Consider the following 17,195-nt stretch of genomic DNA (forward strand, 5'->3'; position numbering starts at 1 on the left):
CCAAGTCATCTCTCCCACTTTTTCTCATACTCCGATCTGAAGGATACAAGGGTGAATTTGCCACAGTAAATCTTTTATCTATTTCTGTATCCTTTTGAAAGACATGAATTCTAGGAAATTTAGTAACATTTGATTACTTCTAAAATATTTATCTTCATAACCCAAAAAATAGTAAGCATCTATTGGAGTACAGTGGGCCTATAACATTAAAAAGTTGGAAGCATAGTAAACAGGGTCTCTGTCAAGCTGAGATTAATAAATTCCAAAATGGACATCTGGCACACATACATGTACCATACTAAACATATATGGCTACAGGAGTGGTTCTGAGCGGTGGAAATGAGAGATTCTAATAACCTTATGATGACTACCAAATTTATTTTCCCTTATTTCAGACATATTAAGGGAGAATCTAAAATTTTCTTTAAATGAGAAAAGGAAAGAATATTAAATATATATTATATATTATATAATGCTAAGGAATATGTTGTGAAGGGGATGATTATATGGCTAGGGCTGTTGCTAACTTTCTCTATGGAAGAAGTAGAGACATTTGAACAGGAAATCAAAGCAGGAAGGTAAAGCAAAATTGCATTTAGAAGTTACTACCTTAGTATATGTAACAATATTCTCATTATCAGAAACACTGAGAAGAAGCTCATGGTCAAAGAGTTTTATATTCAAAACCGTCTTCTTTGGAATTTAAACTTTCTTGGGTATTGTTTTCAAGAATAATCGCTGAATAATTTTAATTACATCAAGTATGAGTAATTTAAGCCTTTTGAATTTTTATATTCCAATGTCCATCTTACTTACATTTAATTTATACCAAATTCTGTCATATTTTTCTTGAATGATATCTGAGGAGGAGACCAAACCTTTCTAAAGCTCCAAAATGCACTATTATAGTCAAGGCATTATTTGAAAAAATCTCTCATAATTAGGGGGATCTAGGTAGCTCAGTAGGTTAACCACCTGACCTTCATCTCAGCTCAGGTCATGATCTCATGGTTTGTGAGATCAAGCCCCCGATGGGCTCTGTGCTAACAGTGCAGAGCCTGCTTGGGATTCTCTTTCCCTCTCTCTCTGCCCTCCCCTGCTTGCACCCTTGTCTCTCTCTCTCTCAAAACAAACAAATAAATTTACAACACAAATCTGTCATAATTAGGAACGCCTGCGTGGCTCAGTCAGTTAAGCATTCAACTTCGGCTCAGGTCATGATCTCACAGTTTATGAGTTTGAGCCCCGCTTTGGGCTCTAGGTTGACAAGTCAGAACCTGGAGGCTGCTTCAGATTCTATGTCTCCCTCTCTCTCTGCCCCTCCCCTTCTCACGCTCTTTCTCTGTCTCTCAAAAACAAATAAATGTTAAAAAAAATTTTAATCTCTCATAATAAGAACATATCAGAGAGAAAACTTAAGAAAAATGATAATTTTTATAATATGATATTTTAATGTTATATTAATATTACTAGAAGTATGATTCTAAGTATTCATCCTATATTATTTGGAAAAATTAAAATAATCATGCAAAATTAAGATACATCATTGTGATCAATCTCTAAAGCAGGGATCCGTAGTCAGCAATAGGACACACTGGAAAAGTGAAGTCACACGTAATGCAGCCCATATTTGTAAAAACATCTGAGCAGAAATTTCACTAGACTTTGTGGCCTACTCTGACTTCAGCTAATGACTGAGGAAAAACGAAAACCATTGAAATGTTTGCAAACAAATTCCCCCCCAAGGAGAGAGGAATATATCCATAACTTGAGAAACTATGCTGTAGATAGGAAACTGAGTACATTTACTGACTGCCTAATACAAGAAGAAGAAGTGGTGGGAAAAGTAATGCACAATTCTTACCAAATATTTTCTTTCCAGATGAAAGTAATGGAAATTTTGTTCTTGTGTTTTACAATCTATGGGCTCAATCTAGAAAATAGTTTCTAATATTATGATTACTAGCCTTCAAAAGAGACCCAGACTTACATATAGACATTAACTATGCCATAAAACCTAAAACAAATTGAATTAACACATGAAGCAGAATAGTATAAATCAGTAGTCCAAGGAAGTAAATCCCAAAACTCTCTCAAACCACACTTAATCAGTCTTAAATCATTTTGAAAGCAGATCAGATCAACAAAAGCACTTAAACTATTTAAAAACAAAACTAATTATATCTTTGAATTAGAATTAGGATCTTTCCATTAAAACTTTGTTCCTTAGAAAAATACCAACAGGAATAATGTCTTTTTTTCTGTCTCACTGGTTTTTGGTTGTTTATTCAACCAAAAAGCAGTCACTGTAGGACCATAACTTGGAAATAGGTAAGCATCAGTAAAGTTCTTCCATCCACAAGGGAGGGAACAGAAGAGCAAAGCTTACAATTTGGAGGATAATGAAGTGCAATCTGTTTGCTGATTCCCGGCGAGAGTTTGGTTTTCTCACGTAAGATCTGTGCTCAAGTTTCAACTTTATGATTTTAAACATTAACCCTTGAAGCATTAATAATCCACTTGTCATTGTTAATAACTGTAACTGCTAACTATCTAAATGCAGGATTAATTGCACACTTGCTGTGCAAGTGCTCCTTTTTCTTCTCTTTATAAGATATAGATTTTGCTCAGACTTACTTCTTTCTCAGCATCTTCTAGTTTCTTTTTCTTACTCTCGGGCATTAAATCATCCAACCAGCTGAGTTCCCGTTTCGTAAACAGAAAGTCCATCAATTTTCTCACAAATACCAGAGCTAACACCTGAAGTAAATAATAAAGTAGTTTTAAAACAGGGAAAAAATAAAACTGGGAGATGTCGCTTTGGTTCTTGGTGGAAACAAGTCAACTTCGATTAAGACTGAGATTAAAGTGACACTTGAAGGCATGTGTGAATCAGACACTGGATTTTTGCATCCTTCAGTTCCTTTTCTTACCACATCCCCAGAAAAGAATAATAGCTCTGATTTTACCCAATAAAGGAGTCACTTAAAGGGGTCATTAAAAAAAAAAATCCTACAAAATATATTGAACTATTTCCTTAGATGTAATTGATAACTTGCATTATTTTAATGAATATTAAACCATTCTTATCTATGCTAATATTTTAAATTATTTATAGTCATTCAAATTCATTATATTTTTGGAAGTAGTTGACATTTATCTGACATATTTAATAAAATTTAATTTTAAAATCCCTCTAGTTTTTCAGATTTGCTAGTACTATTATCTTTAATACTAAATTTTCAAAGTTTACATTTTTCTACCTAACTTCAATTAATTCAAACCATTATGAATATTCAGAATGAGAGAGACAAAACTAATATGAATCACTGAAATTCATATATAATCTTAAACTCTATCTTAGTCACTAGCTTTAGTAACTCAAATTTATGCCATGGTTTCCAATAATAGTTCAAAATGACTCTATTGTTCCAATTTCAGCTTTATGTGTTTCCAAAGCAGAAAATCAGAGGAGGAGGAAAAAAAAACTTAACTTAAAAGTTTCATACCATCATGGGAAAGACAATAGCAGCTCTTGAAACTTTTATTATCCACAAAAGGCCAAGGCAACTCATCTGAATAACTGTGAAGAGATGGACTTTTCGAAGTGGTACATGCCTTAGGTATATAAAATCTGGCTGATGTTTTGCAGGCATCCAGAAGAGCTTTATTCTATCAAAGAACTAAAAGATAGACAGACTAAATTTCTTTTTACAGACAACAATACAAGTAGGACAAGTAGATGTTCCATATGGTCCAAAATATGGCACATCTGGATCACACTTAAATTGACATCTAGGCATCAGGACAATGGAATTGTCGAGCATACACTGGGAAAGGCACAATTTCAGTTCAGAAGAGTTTAAGAAATTATTAAAGTCAATGCTAAATGTTGCTACTTGGAAGAATATGGCCTTGAGAGACAAAATATCATCATCCTCTTTCTCATTATCATACCACAAAGTGCTTGCTTTTGCTTTTATTTGCCCACTTAGCCCCAGGGCTTCCTTGACTGTCAAGCTCTGTCTTCTTCTGAAAGAGCTCATCCATACCCAAGGCTTCAACTTTCACATGCTTGTAGAGACTCTGGGACCTAGGTATCTACTTCGGCCTACTCTCTCTTTCTCTCTCTCTCTCCAGAGCTCTTGACCCAGATCCTGCTGCTGAGTAGGATGTTTTGATTCTGTTTTGGCCTTGACACTTTGACTCCCAACAAGGTTTTGAGGTTGTCTTTAGAAACACAAACACATAAGCCACAAAGACTTAACCTAGATGGATTCTGGTTAACAAAGTATTTTCCAAAGCAAATTTTGTTAATTTGATTTCTTGATCAATTTCTTATAGTGCACTATCAAACCATTTACAATTTTTTCAATTGTATTTTATTAAAATTATTTTCATCTGGAAGAATGTTAGTTCTGTTTAAATTTTACCATGAAGGTAGTATAAGTATTTTTGGACTATATAACATTATTGTTACAATTTTTATTTTGAGGTCCGTTTCATATACCAATGCAAATTTTCCCAATTCAAATTTTATAGATGAAATTTTCACAAGAAGTTTAAATCTTCACTCACATTTTACTTACTAACATACTTTATTGCAGATTAGTTTTATTTTGTGTGGAGCATTTTGTTTACTTTTTCTCAGGCCGATTTTTGCAGTTTCCAATGTTTCCAACAAGAAGTGATTATTTAGAAAATGATGGTTTCAATCACTGTCAGTTCTATTTCATACCCTTTCTACAGTAAAATCTATTATGCATCTTCAGAGAAATGATATTTGATCTTATCTCTTAGCTAATTTATGAAAAAATTGTAAGTAATTCTTATCAGGTATTCGAAAATTGATATGCCAAGGGACAAATATCCATTGGAGTCAAATGTCAGGGCCAAACATCTTTCCTTTTTTTTAACCAACACTTGTGTGTGTGTGTGTGTGTGTGTATATGTGTGTGTATATATANAACTCAAAATAAATCCATCTTTTCTTCTGTGTTCCTTGATTTATGGCACAGCATGACCTTTCTTCCCTCAGTCATGTAAACCAGAATCATATGTAGGTTAGTTCATCCACTGTTCATGTATTTATTTATATTCATTAATACCTTCCAAAATCAATTATTGGAAACCTTCTATGCCAAGTACCAAGTGCTGAATTTCTTTTTTCTTGGTTCACCTTCTCCATATTCTCCCCAAATATTTCATTAGCTCTTATTTTGACCTCCTAAATATCTCTTTAAATTACATGTCATTAAACAAAATTTGGTGATTGCTGGAGGGGGGCATAGTGAGGAAATAAAGTAAAATCCTCTGGCTTATAACTGAATGTTTCAGTTTCTATAGAGCTTGTTTTTCCCAACTATCATTTCTCCATTTGTGAAGCTGTTATTGCATAAGTGTTCTTCAGTGTGTGGGTGCTTCCATTGTTATTGTTTAAATGGCACATTTGCTTTACTTTGGATTCCTGAAGTGTTGGAATGAATATAGATGTGGTTATATATCTGAGTATAGAAACAGCATTCATAAGAACACTGTGATCTGTTTTTTCTGCCATGTTGCACAGTGAGAAGCCTAGATAATGTGTTTCATAATATTGCCAAACAGGTAGTAAGAATATAGGTTCCTTCAACATAGAGGGTTACTAATTAACGTGCTTCTGGAACTGTTGGTACTCCACACATGCTTATTACTACTCAAGTAATGATAATCATGACAAATGTATCCTGAGTTTTGCATTTGGCTTTTATCTTGCCCTACCTAATGTCAATATTCCATTCCCCCACTAAGTTAGCCCAAACAGGAATGTCAAATTCCTGAGGTCAGGGTTCACTTAAATTTTCACTAACCCTGTTTCTCAGTGTGAGACCCTGCTTGCTGTTTCACTAGTGCTATTTAAAACTCACTATACTTTTCTCATGGGCCTTTAATAATGTTTTCCTCAATTTTCATTTGAGAGATTCACACCCCAAATAATTCCAAAACTTGACATTCTTGTTTAGTTCTAAACCTCATGGGTATAAAATCATGTGAGTGGAGTTAGGGGGAAAATCTGTTGAAACCTATCAAAATGATTTTCCTTTGTTTCTTAAACTTCTGCTGCTGTATTTATGTGAGCCTGGGGCCTAATAATAAATACTTTTCACTTACAGATGAAATTAGTACTCATAGAACTTTTGCCAAAGGCAAAAAAGCAGTAAAACAAATAAACAAAACCTCTTCAATACTCTTCTCTATCTGCCTTACCAAACCAGTTCTTTCAAAATACATTTGTCAGACATGAAATTATAAATGAGCAACTTAAATCTAACTTGCGTACAATTTAAATGCCTAACACTTCTCAACCACGTCCCTCTCCCAGGTAAATTTCACCCAGTGTCAGAAACAACAATCACAATATCTATTTCGGGTGTCCAGTGATCTTTCAATGACTTTGTATTGAAGTTCTGCCTCAGTTCTGACATCCAGCACTTTCCTGAGGCTGAAGTGTTTTTTTTCTTCTCCCAAAGTCAGAAACTAGTTAGTTGTTCATTCAGGAAGAGAGTTTCTGTGCTGCCTGCCCCCCAGTGCCAAGAATTTAGCTACTCCCATGGTATTGCTGCCTCGGCATCCGTTTGGTTTGCCTAAGCAGCCTGTGGTCACCGGAACCGACACTAGCCCCTCATGTAAACACGTGCCCTAGATAACAGCCCCCAGAGTAACAAGTAAATGTAAGTTTCTGAGATGACTCCCCCAAATGTCCTTACAATCAATGCTCTCCCCTAACTCCCATGGCCTTCCCTTCGTGTGCTCCTTGGAAAAGACCCCCCATAGGGCTTCCCAAAACCCTGCTCTTTTTATCTAAATTGATCAATCAGCCTTAGGAACCCCATAGCACTTTATCCACATATCCGAATGAAGGCATGTGGCCCAGGTCTTGATTCTTTCTCTGTCTGCACTCTGCTTTGATTTCCTCATGTGGACCCTTACGGTGTGCCAGGTACTTCCTCCAGGACCTGTGAGTGACAAATTATCTATTTCAATTTCTCTTATAGTCTACCATTGAACCACAGCTTGCCATCCAAGTACATCCAAGCTCAGTGCCCTGTACTCCATTAACATGTGTGAATTTGACAAATTCATAAGAGTCAGGTGACTTTTCTTTCACGTATTTGAACAGCAACAAGACTAGCTGTGACACAGAAGAAGCAGCAATTTATGTATTCCTTTTGCCCAACCAAAGGAAATGCATTTATTTTATAATGAATAGCCCTCAAATTACTCTCCTTTCAAGAAAACTGTAGTGCTTCATATCAATAATGTTAAGTTATAAGATAAGATTATTCAAAGGCAAGCTTAAGTGGAAATCTGCCTCTGTTTTTGTGTGTCATTCTTCCCTGTCTGTCTGTGTCCTCTCTTCTCAGAAGGATGCCAGTCACTGGATTTAGGATGGAGATGAGCTGCTCATCTTGAGATCCATAACTAATCCATCTTCAAAGACTCTGTTTTCAAATAAGGTCACATCCTGCGTTTCCAGGTGGGTGTGAACTTGGGGGAACACTATTCAAACCATTATAGTATCATAAGCACGAATAATTTGCTAACCACCTTTGCAAAGATTTGCAATACAACTGTGGTCATTTTAAAATGTGTCCCCAAATTCTTCCACACTAGTCGCTTCAAGAGATGAAGTCTAATTTCCCTCCACACGTGCAAGCTGGATATAAGGACTCACCCCTAACAAATAGGGAAAAAAAATGGAAGTGGCCATGTGTGACTATGGAAATGAAGCCCAAAGGCACAGTGACTTCACCCTCACTCTCTTTTGGGTTGCTCACTCTGATGGAAGTTAGCTTCCGGACCATGAGGGCACTTAAGTCGCCTGCGGAGAGGCCTGTGTGGCGGAGGCAACACCAGCAATGACACCTGGGGCATCCAACCCACAGCCAGGGAGGAGCGGATGCCTTTTCCCACCACTGTGTGACCAGCCTTCTCAGGCGCAGGTCCCCCAGGCCTATTCAAGCTTTCGGATGCCTGCAGCTCTTGTCCACATCCTGACAGCAACCACCTAAGGCACCTGGAGCTGGAACCACACAGCTGATCTGCTCCCAAGTTCAGGACCCGCACAAAATGCGAGGTAATAAATGCTTGTTGTTTAAAGCCACCAAGTTAACTGTCATTTGTTATGCAATAGAAAATTCATAGAGCTAGATTTATTTAACCAATGCTTACTTAAACAACTAAGTTTTCCTTTATCCCTTGAAATAGCCTTACCCTGTACCTTTGCTTTGAGTTTAATTAAAAAATAAAGAGTCCTATAAATATGATTGTAATAAGAATAGAAAAACAAGCATAAAAAGGGGAAAAATCACCTAGGATCTTACTACCTTAATAAATTGTTTTTATTTCTCTACCTTCCTTTTTGGTCCGTTCATACTCACGGCTTTATAAATGTCTGGTAGGTACAGCTTGTTTCCTACTTTTTTTGCTTTGGATTATTAAGCCATAAGCATTTTTATCATGTCCCTTTTATGGCCATCATAATTACCAACTTTAAATGACTGTACCATAGACCACTTAATTATTTTACTGCTGATGGATAATTGGGTTATTTCCAATATTTTGATAGTATGTGTTACAATGAACATCTTTGTGCATACAGTTCTTTTCTGCTCCATACACATGATTACAGTATCAAAGATTAAAAGCATTTGGATATATTTTGAAATGTACTGTCATTAGTTTTCTAAGAGGATTGTAAAGTCTAAACCTTATACAGTTTTAATATAAGAAAAGTACCTTAAAGTTAGAAACCAGTTTGAAGAAACTTAATTGTGGTCTGAAAGCTGCTCCTCAGATGATGTCATTTTCTTAGCTACCACATGATGTAGCATCAATAGACTTAAGATAAGTCATCACAGATGTGCATTATTTACTGTAAGCAATTTACCTGAATTCCCTTTAGAGATGAAGCACCCATATAAAGAAACACTCCATATAGCACTGGCATGGGAATAAACTGTAAAAGAACAATTGGAGAAAAGATACAAGTTAGTTTCAAATAACCGCTCATGCTATTCTTCACTTACCAAAGAAAAACACAGAAAAATAAATATTTTAGAAGCAATATTGGGCTGAGTCAGAAGACTCAGATTCAAATCCCCACTCTAGCACTTTTCAGCTGCATAACCATAGCTAAGTTATTTAAGCTCTTTGTGCCTTAGCTTCCCCATGTATATCTTAAAAGGGATGGTGATAATTGGGTTATTGAGCATTTAATAGGTCAAAGCTCATAAAAATACATATATAATACAAAATAAAAAATAAAGATTAACTATTATTATTGTGTTACTATTCAGAAATTTGAATTTTGCTTCACAATGGTAAGATAGTGGTCTGTACATGATCACATAAACATAACTATACAAAAAGAACAAAACAGTTGACAGTAATTTGCCTAGAGGGAAAAAAAAGTATGTAAAGTATGTATTCAATAAAAAGTTTGATATTTTCTGTACCAGAGTGCTGAGACTATTTCAGGTACAGGTATATTTAAGATGGTGAAAAATTTTGTTAGTACCTGAAGAGAAAAAACAAGACTAACTTTACTTAATTTACTGAAAAGAGAACTATGTCTATCTGGAAATAATTTAGGTGAATATTAGATATATTTTATAAAGTTAATTTATCAGAAACATGAAAGCAATCTTGATATAAGCCTATTCTATTTATAAACTGTCTGATTTTCTGTCGTGAATATAGTGAAACTTGGTATCAGCAGTGTGTGGTGAAATTTGCTATAGTTTTTTTCATTTTTACTATTTAAATAAATACAAGTGTTACTTTAGTCTTTACCAGTTCTGAGCTGGAGTAGCACTTCCAAATGAAGCTGATGCAGGTTATTATAGTAGTTTAAAAACATGTAATTATTTATGGCATTGAAATGTTTTCTCCAGTGGCAGCTGGGTCGCTCAGTCAGTTAAGTATCAGACTTTGGCTTGGGTCATAATCTCGCAGTTCATGGGTTCGAGCCCTGCATGAGGGCGGACAGCTCAGATCCTGGAGCCTGCTCCAGACTCTGTCTCCCCTTCTCTCTGCCCCTCTCCTCCTCTCACTCGCTCTCACTCTCTCTCTCTCTCTCAAAAATAACCGTTTAAAAAATTGAAATGTCTTCTCCAAATTATATAATTTTAAATGAGGAAATGGTTTTCTTTTTTAAAAAAAAAAATTTCTATGTAAAAATTAAGATAAGTGTTAATGAGACTAATACAAATATTTATTTATAAGCCCTGTAAGTTTTGGAAACTATGACTTAGAATATGCATTTAAAATGTGATTTAACTCCCTTCCTCATCATTTCTCCATTTAATTTTTGGTTGGTTCAAGTTATTGGATAAAGCTGATCTGAAGTTGTCAATGGATGATTTATGTTCAGATTACTGAAAGACTTAGGCTTCAAACATTCCCTTACACTGATTTCTAAATATGACAACAAAAATGTTTTATTTGCATAATAAAGTAATAAAGAAAAAAAGGTATTTGGATTAAAAATGAAGAATGGAGCTAACATCTTGATGTTCCTACATTATACCAGATATTTGCACGCATGTGAACTGTTCAGTTCTTCTCTTTTTATTGGGATAGCTCAGCATAATCTAGCTCTATAGTTACTAATATAACATAGAAATGAATTCTTACAAATGTACTTGCATAAATGATTAAATATAAGTAAACTTATATAAATGAGTAAATAATCCATTAGGATTTTCAAATTATAGGCAAATAAAATGAGCTATAACTTAAAATATAATTGACATACCTTGGTAATATCTGCCACACTTCTGTGACAAAATAATTACTCTTTAATGCCCTTCAAAATGGATTCAAGTATTTTAATTGTGAAAAAAATAAGTATATACAATAGTGATGTCCATTTAGTAGCTTCATGTAATATTCAATATACAAAACTGCATGTGTGGCCATGATCATTACACTGCTCATCTCTGCATCTCTATTTTGTACTAGGTAATGTTCATTGCAAATACATCTGACAAGAAAATGGAGACTTTACTTCCTGTAGGCCTACAGTGAATTCAAGTCACAAATCAGTTAGAAATGAGTGACCTGTCCCCACAACTTGGTAACTATTTCAAAATTACAATAATAACTTACACATGAAATCTTACTTTGCCAGACTAAATTTCTTATGAATTTAAGATTCTGAAATATAGCTTATAACTTCCCCTCTTAAGAAGTTATATAAACACGGTAAACAAATTCATCACTTTTGTCACAGGTCATACAATATTTGCAAACTGATAGCTTAGATTCAAGTGAAATTCCTTAAACAACAATAAATATATTCTTCCCTCTCTCAGCTTCATAGAGCAGATTTAATTACCTTCAGAATACTGGTCATAAAGACTGATGAACCCATAAGGATAAAAATCATAAGCCCAGTAACCCTTTGCTCCCGAATGCCAAGGAATTTGGGCTGTTCTCCTGGAGCTGAACATTCCGATTCCAGTTTTAAGCTGTTGACATGAGTGATGGACAGGACAGTGGCAGCCACAAACCACGGCAGGCCCATGATGGAGCACACCCCAAGCATGACAGCCACCATCAACAGATCCAGATGGTACCCACAACCTTTCTGTTGAAAGAAAGAAAAGACGATTCTCACAGGAATTGAACTTAGTACAGAGACAAATGATATCACCACCAGGGGAACAGTAAGAATAGAAAAGAGCTATTATCTTGAGTCTTAGACAATTGATTCTAAAATGCAAAATCAGTTAAAAAGGTAACAGTCTGAAAATATATAATCCACTTAAAGAAAAGTTGCAAATGTTCCTTTTACAATTATGATTATAGTGACTTCTATCTACCTTAATAGGTTTAATGTATTTCTAGGTTAATATTACATTAGTTCCCATTCCATTTCTGTTGGGTAATTAAAGTCATTATTAAATACAGTCACTTCTCTTAGTTTCCGTAAGTAAGCAAGTTAATTCACAGTTCATATATCTACTCATTCATGATTAATTCATAGCAAAAATTACTGAACACCATATACCAGGCATCAGGTAGAAAAAGAAAACAAAGTAAGGATTATATCAATAATAGCAATCAGAATGGCCTGACTGCGAATAGAAACTACTTCCTGACAATACTTAAGAAGCCCTTCACATCAGATCTCCTAAAGGGAAACTCTTCTTAAACATTCTGTGTCCAATTGCCCTCCTTTGTCTCAGTGGATGGGTGTCTCAACGTCTTAGTGGGAGAAATGATATCATGTTCCTTATATATACCTGTTTTTATTCTAATACAGCTTTTATTGCCTATCTTATTCTCATCTGTTTCAGTTTCAGCACTAGAAATATTTGGCCCCTCCCTAAAATGAAACTTTTTGTGTTTTCCACCTCTCTGTGATCCTTCCCCACTATCACTGACCTCCAGGCATTGCAAACTTCCGTGCTTTCTAGGACCAGGCAGGAAACATAACCGAGGAAACACAGGCGCAGGAGGCATGAGGCATAGAGATGCAGGAAAGTGAGACCGCTCTCTAGGAGGGCGTGAGTGGCTGAGGGCTCTGAGGGAAGAAACTGAAGGTGGGAAAGAGCAAGTAGTGTTTCCCTCTCCCTCCCCCCACCATAGGAAAATGTCAGCATAAAGCTTCAGAGGTAGCAAATGGCTTGGCCTATTTTATATTCTATTAATGGCGACTTCATGAAAGGTAGTATAATAAAGTGGTTAAGGGCTTGGGTTCTGGAGATAGGTGGCCTGCGATCAAATGCTGGCTCAACCAATGACCCTGGGCAAATCATTTAACCTCTTGTGCCTCTGATTCCCTATCTGAAAAAGGATGATGGTGATAACAGGAGGCACCCCCTTGGGTTGTTGTGAGAATTTATCTAAGTCTGAAAATCATTTACAACATGTTTAATATATATTAAGCATTCAGTAAATGTTAAGGACTATTATATTCTGGCTATTGAACAATAAATTTTTATTTGTATTCATTTGTTTCAAGGCCCCTCAATAAAATTATATGTTTGTTAAGGGCAGGTAACTTATGTAATATCTCAATTATATTTGAGGGAGAGAGCGTGAGTGAGATAGGGGCAGAGAGAGGGGGAGACAGAAGATCCAAAGTGAACTCTGCCCTGATGGCAGCGAGCTCAATGTGATGCAGGGCTGGAACTCATGAGCTGAGCCTTGAGATCATGACTGGAGCCAAAGTCAGGCGTTCAACTGACTGAGCCACCCAGGTGCCCCTTTCCTGTAGTTTTTAATGCAATTACTGGCACACAAGAAGCAATCAATAAGGAATGGATTGGCTTTTGTAGACGGAAATATGCATCCTTAAACCATTTTTAGAATTGGATTCAAAACAAATAATTTAAAATAAATATAGCCATTAAATTTATTATTATGAACACGAGCAGAATTTACCAATTCTTCCAAAGGAATTTTTTTTAACCAAACTGCAGGTACTTTCTAGTTAATATGAAAGCTCTTTAGCCTGGAGTGTGAAATAAACTGAGTATCTGTTGCACACTTGTCCTGGTAGTGCTTTCTTTCTGCTATTTTGTTTTGTTAATCATTCTATTAAGAAAAGCACTCTTAAAGTCACTTGTACTTCCTTTTCTGTCTACTCCTACCAAATTATGAAAGTGCAGGAGGCAACAGCGAGGAGAAAATGGCAGATAAATGCCCCACATAAGGACATTTTCCTCCTGTGTTGTCACCAAGACAGTGGTAACCTACTTCCTTGGGCTGGCTCAGCTATAGCAATGTTCCAGATCAGCTGGAATGCCTAAATTCAAATTCCCTCATGAATATGACTCTAGGAACTTTTTTTCTATAAGGAACCCAGGAAAGATTTTTATTGCTAAGAGCTGAAATATGGGAAGAGAAACACTCTGGGGTCAGCTTAACTGAAAACGGCATAGGAAGGAGCTTCAGCGGGACTGCCCTATGGTCCTCTCATCCAGTGAACAATTTGGAAGATGTAGCCGCATAGAGTAGAACTCAAGATTTTGGTCCCTTTAAAGGACCACATCTTAACCAGCTAGAGGAGCATTGTGTCCTAGAGACCCTGGGGTGAGAAGGATACAGAAAGCTAAGGACCTAACTATTTAAGCCTCTGCCTCTGAGGGAGTACGATGTGAGGTGCCCCTTGGACTGTTTTGCAAAGTTGGGGTACTGCTAAGAGAGAACCCAAGAAGTGCTAATAGCCATGAGATAAACATCAGAGGAGCGCAGAGGACAGGGGCTTTGAGACCCTGGGTTGCATTTTTGGTACACCCGGGGCCTTCCCAGGGTCCATGTTCACTATGGCTTAATAATATAAGGAAGGCCTTCTTCATGATAGTGATTTCCTATAGCTCTTACTTAGGATTTTAAAAATGTGATACAAATGTAAACAGTGCAATTCTAGATTGCAGGAAGCAGACAAAATAATGGCTTCAGAGCAAATAATTTCATTTTTAAATTTAGAGAGCTATCTTTGTAAAACACAAGTATCTAATAAAAACAAAAATGCAATTTCCTCCTGATTTTGCTGTACAGTAAATGGGAGCATCTTAATTTAATGTGACTCAAAGGAAATAAAGCAGGGCTGGCACTTCTACTAATTAATCATCATCCCTCTTCTTGCATTTCATTAAATATCTTAAAACTTGGTCTTTGTACCCAAATTATTAGCTGATAGGCATGACAGCCAAAGAGAAGTATCCCTTTGTCAGAGAGAGAACTCTGTACCTTCTAACATATTTCTGTAGATTTTTCTGAAATACAGACAGAATCCGGGCTTTTATTCTCACTTTCATCCATGAATCACAGGAAATGGACATATGGGAAGAAAAGGGAGCATAGCAACAGGTGATGCTACACCAGACCCCACTAAAACCAACATGCAGCAAGACAAGAGGCCAGCCAAGAGGACCATCTGATACCCAGATGCCACTGCTGAAAAAATTCATTTTAACGCTTGGCAGCAATTTCCTGCATCTGTCAAGTTAACCACATAAAAGACTATAGATTGACATGAAGAACCGGGCTGACAAAGAGGGCAAAAAAGAACATATCAAATGCCATAATCATCAAGAGAATGTGGTGCCAAATGAATGTTGCAAATGCATTCATTTACTCAAGTGATCTGAGATTGTATTGCTGTTTATTAAAAATGATGTCAAAAGAAGCCTGAACTGTCTACAGAAACATGTAGAAAAGCCCACAGTTGTATCTTAACAGAAACTTTTTCTGTAACATAGTATCTTTCTTCCCACTTTTAAAGAATGTACTTTTAAAAAAAGCAGTTATTTCTAATGCTTTTTAATGGGATTCAGCTAACCTATGCCCAGCCCACTTCTCTGGTTAAAAAGAAGTGCTGGAGAGAGTATGGGTTTGTATCTATATATAATGCAGATAATAATTTGCCTTCTCAAATTTTTACATTTGTATTTTGCAGCTTCTACCATTCATGAATGACCCCAAAGACCATGAGGTGCAGTGAGTTGGAATTTTGCTAATTTGAGCTTCTTCATTCTGAGGGAGGAGGAAGTCACTTAGTGAGTTGGGCCAACTTCTTCAGCTCAACACAGCTTTACTATGTATTTAGTAACACTTTCAAAATGAAAAAAAAACATTTTTAATGGCATGAAAAATGCCCTATAAGAAAACTACTTTGGAAACAAGTGAAGAAAAGGTGGAAAGATCTAAAATGTAAGTTTGGAAGACATAAAAATGATGAATTCCAAGGTGACTTGGATATATGAAATGAACTGAAATACACAATGTGGGGTCAACCAGGTACTTGTTACAGAAACTAGAAAACATGATTCATTAAGCTTTTGGGAGACATGATTCAAGCAAGGCGAAAATGGGTTTTCAAGTGATAAAAAAAATTAGTAAAAGCTGAAAATGTGGTTAACTTGTGGTCTGGGGGTACACTCAAGAAACACATATCTTTTCCTGACAGTGCGGTTCAAGTCAAAGCCAGGAGACTGTGCAAACATTTCAGTGAAGCAACAGGTGGGGAGAGTAGCTATGGAACAAACCGTTACTCTGAGTCAAGAATGTTCTGAGAATGTGATTTTTTTTTTATTGTTGTTAACAGGAAAGTCAGCAGCAGCAGAAAGTCAGCAGCAGCAGACCGCACTGTACTGAAGCTTATAGAGGACAGATAGTGTTCACTGTAGATAAACTATATCTTCACTGGAAGGAACTGGCTTTGCAAATATCCACATTTAAGGAGGAGGATGGGATGTTCAGACTTACGGTGACTAAGAAAAGATTAATTCCTCTACTCATGGCAACATAGCAGAGCTATCATGAAGTCACACTTGCTTTATTATTTACTAAATCCAGGCTATGAAGGGATAAAATATAAAAATTTGGTTGCATATTCATTTATTTGTAGAATAAAAATTTCATTACAAATAATGTAATACATTTTGGTAATATGGCCTCAAGTTTATTTCAGGCTTTGGGGCTCCTGGGTGGCTCAATCAGTTAAGCATCTGACTCTTGATTTTGGTTCAGGTCATGATCTCACAGTTGTGAGTTTGAGCCCCGCATTGGACTCTGTGCTGACAGTATGGAGACTGCTTGGGATTCTCTTTCTCCCTCTTTCTCTCTGCCTCTCCCCCTGCCCCACAAAATAAATAAATAAAAATTTTAAAAATTAAATGCTTTAATGTTACATTTAATTCTACAAATACAAGTGCCTGAAAAGCCCACTTAAAGAGTGTTATATGATAATTTAGCTATTTTACATAATATTTAAAGGGGAAAATATAGTATACGTGCTGAGTTGGAGCTTTGGAAAGACTGTGGATGTCAAGGGCCTACCACAGGCTCATGAAGTAGAAGGAGAAGGTGCTATGTAATTCAAAAGGTTGAGATACCCAGAAAGGACAAGGATATGGAACGGCCAAAAAGGTTATATCACCCTCAGCAATCTTCACTTACTTCTATATTTTGTTTCAATATGATTCCATGAATACATAGGAAAAAATACTGCCTGTACTAGTTTAGCTGATAGTCTTCACAAAGAATAATTTTTTAGTGAGATCGGTGGGATTTCTGACTAATTATAAAGGCTAAAACAAAAACAAAATATCTAACTTAGTTTGAAAGCCTTACTTTCTTCCTAAAATAGGAGTCTTTTAGCCTGTTTTAAAGTAAGTAATATAATGAAATATATAGAG

At 36.1% G+C, this 17,195-nt stretch overlaps 1 protein-coding gene across 2 annotated transcripts in view; it reads right to left on the reverse strand.

The window, feature by feature from the left end:
- The window catches only part of SLC4A10 (solute carrier family 4 member 10), a 203,480-nt gene that overhangs the window by 17,922 nt on the left and 168,363 nt on the right, over positions 1–17,195 (reverse strand). For both annotated transcript variants that reach the window (XM_077760991.1, XM_077760992.1), the window contains 4 exons: positions 11,381–11,632; positions 8,930–8,998; positions 3,510–3,683; positions 2,638–2,760 (listed from right to left, as the gene is read on the reverse strand). In XM_077760991.1, the coding sequence (XP_077617117.1) occupies positions 2,638–2,760; positions 3,510–3,683; positions 8,930–8,998; positions 11,381–11,632 (618 nt within the window). The remainder of the gene's footprint in view (positions 1–2,637; positions 2,761–3,509; positions 3,684–8,929; positions 8,999–11,380; positions 11,633–17,195) is intronic.

This window comes from Crocuta crocuta, unplaced genomic scaffold (assembly GCF_008692635.1).
Source record: "Crocuta crocuta isolate KB4526 unplaced genomic scaffold, BGI_CrCroc_1.0 scaffold153, whole genome shotgun sequence".
In the NCBI taxonomy this organism is placed as follows: Eukaryota; Metazoa; Chordata; class Mammalia; order Carnivora; family Hyaenidae; genus Crocuta; species Crocuta crocuta.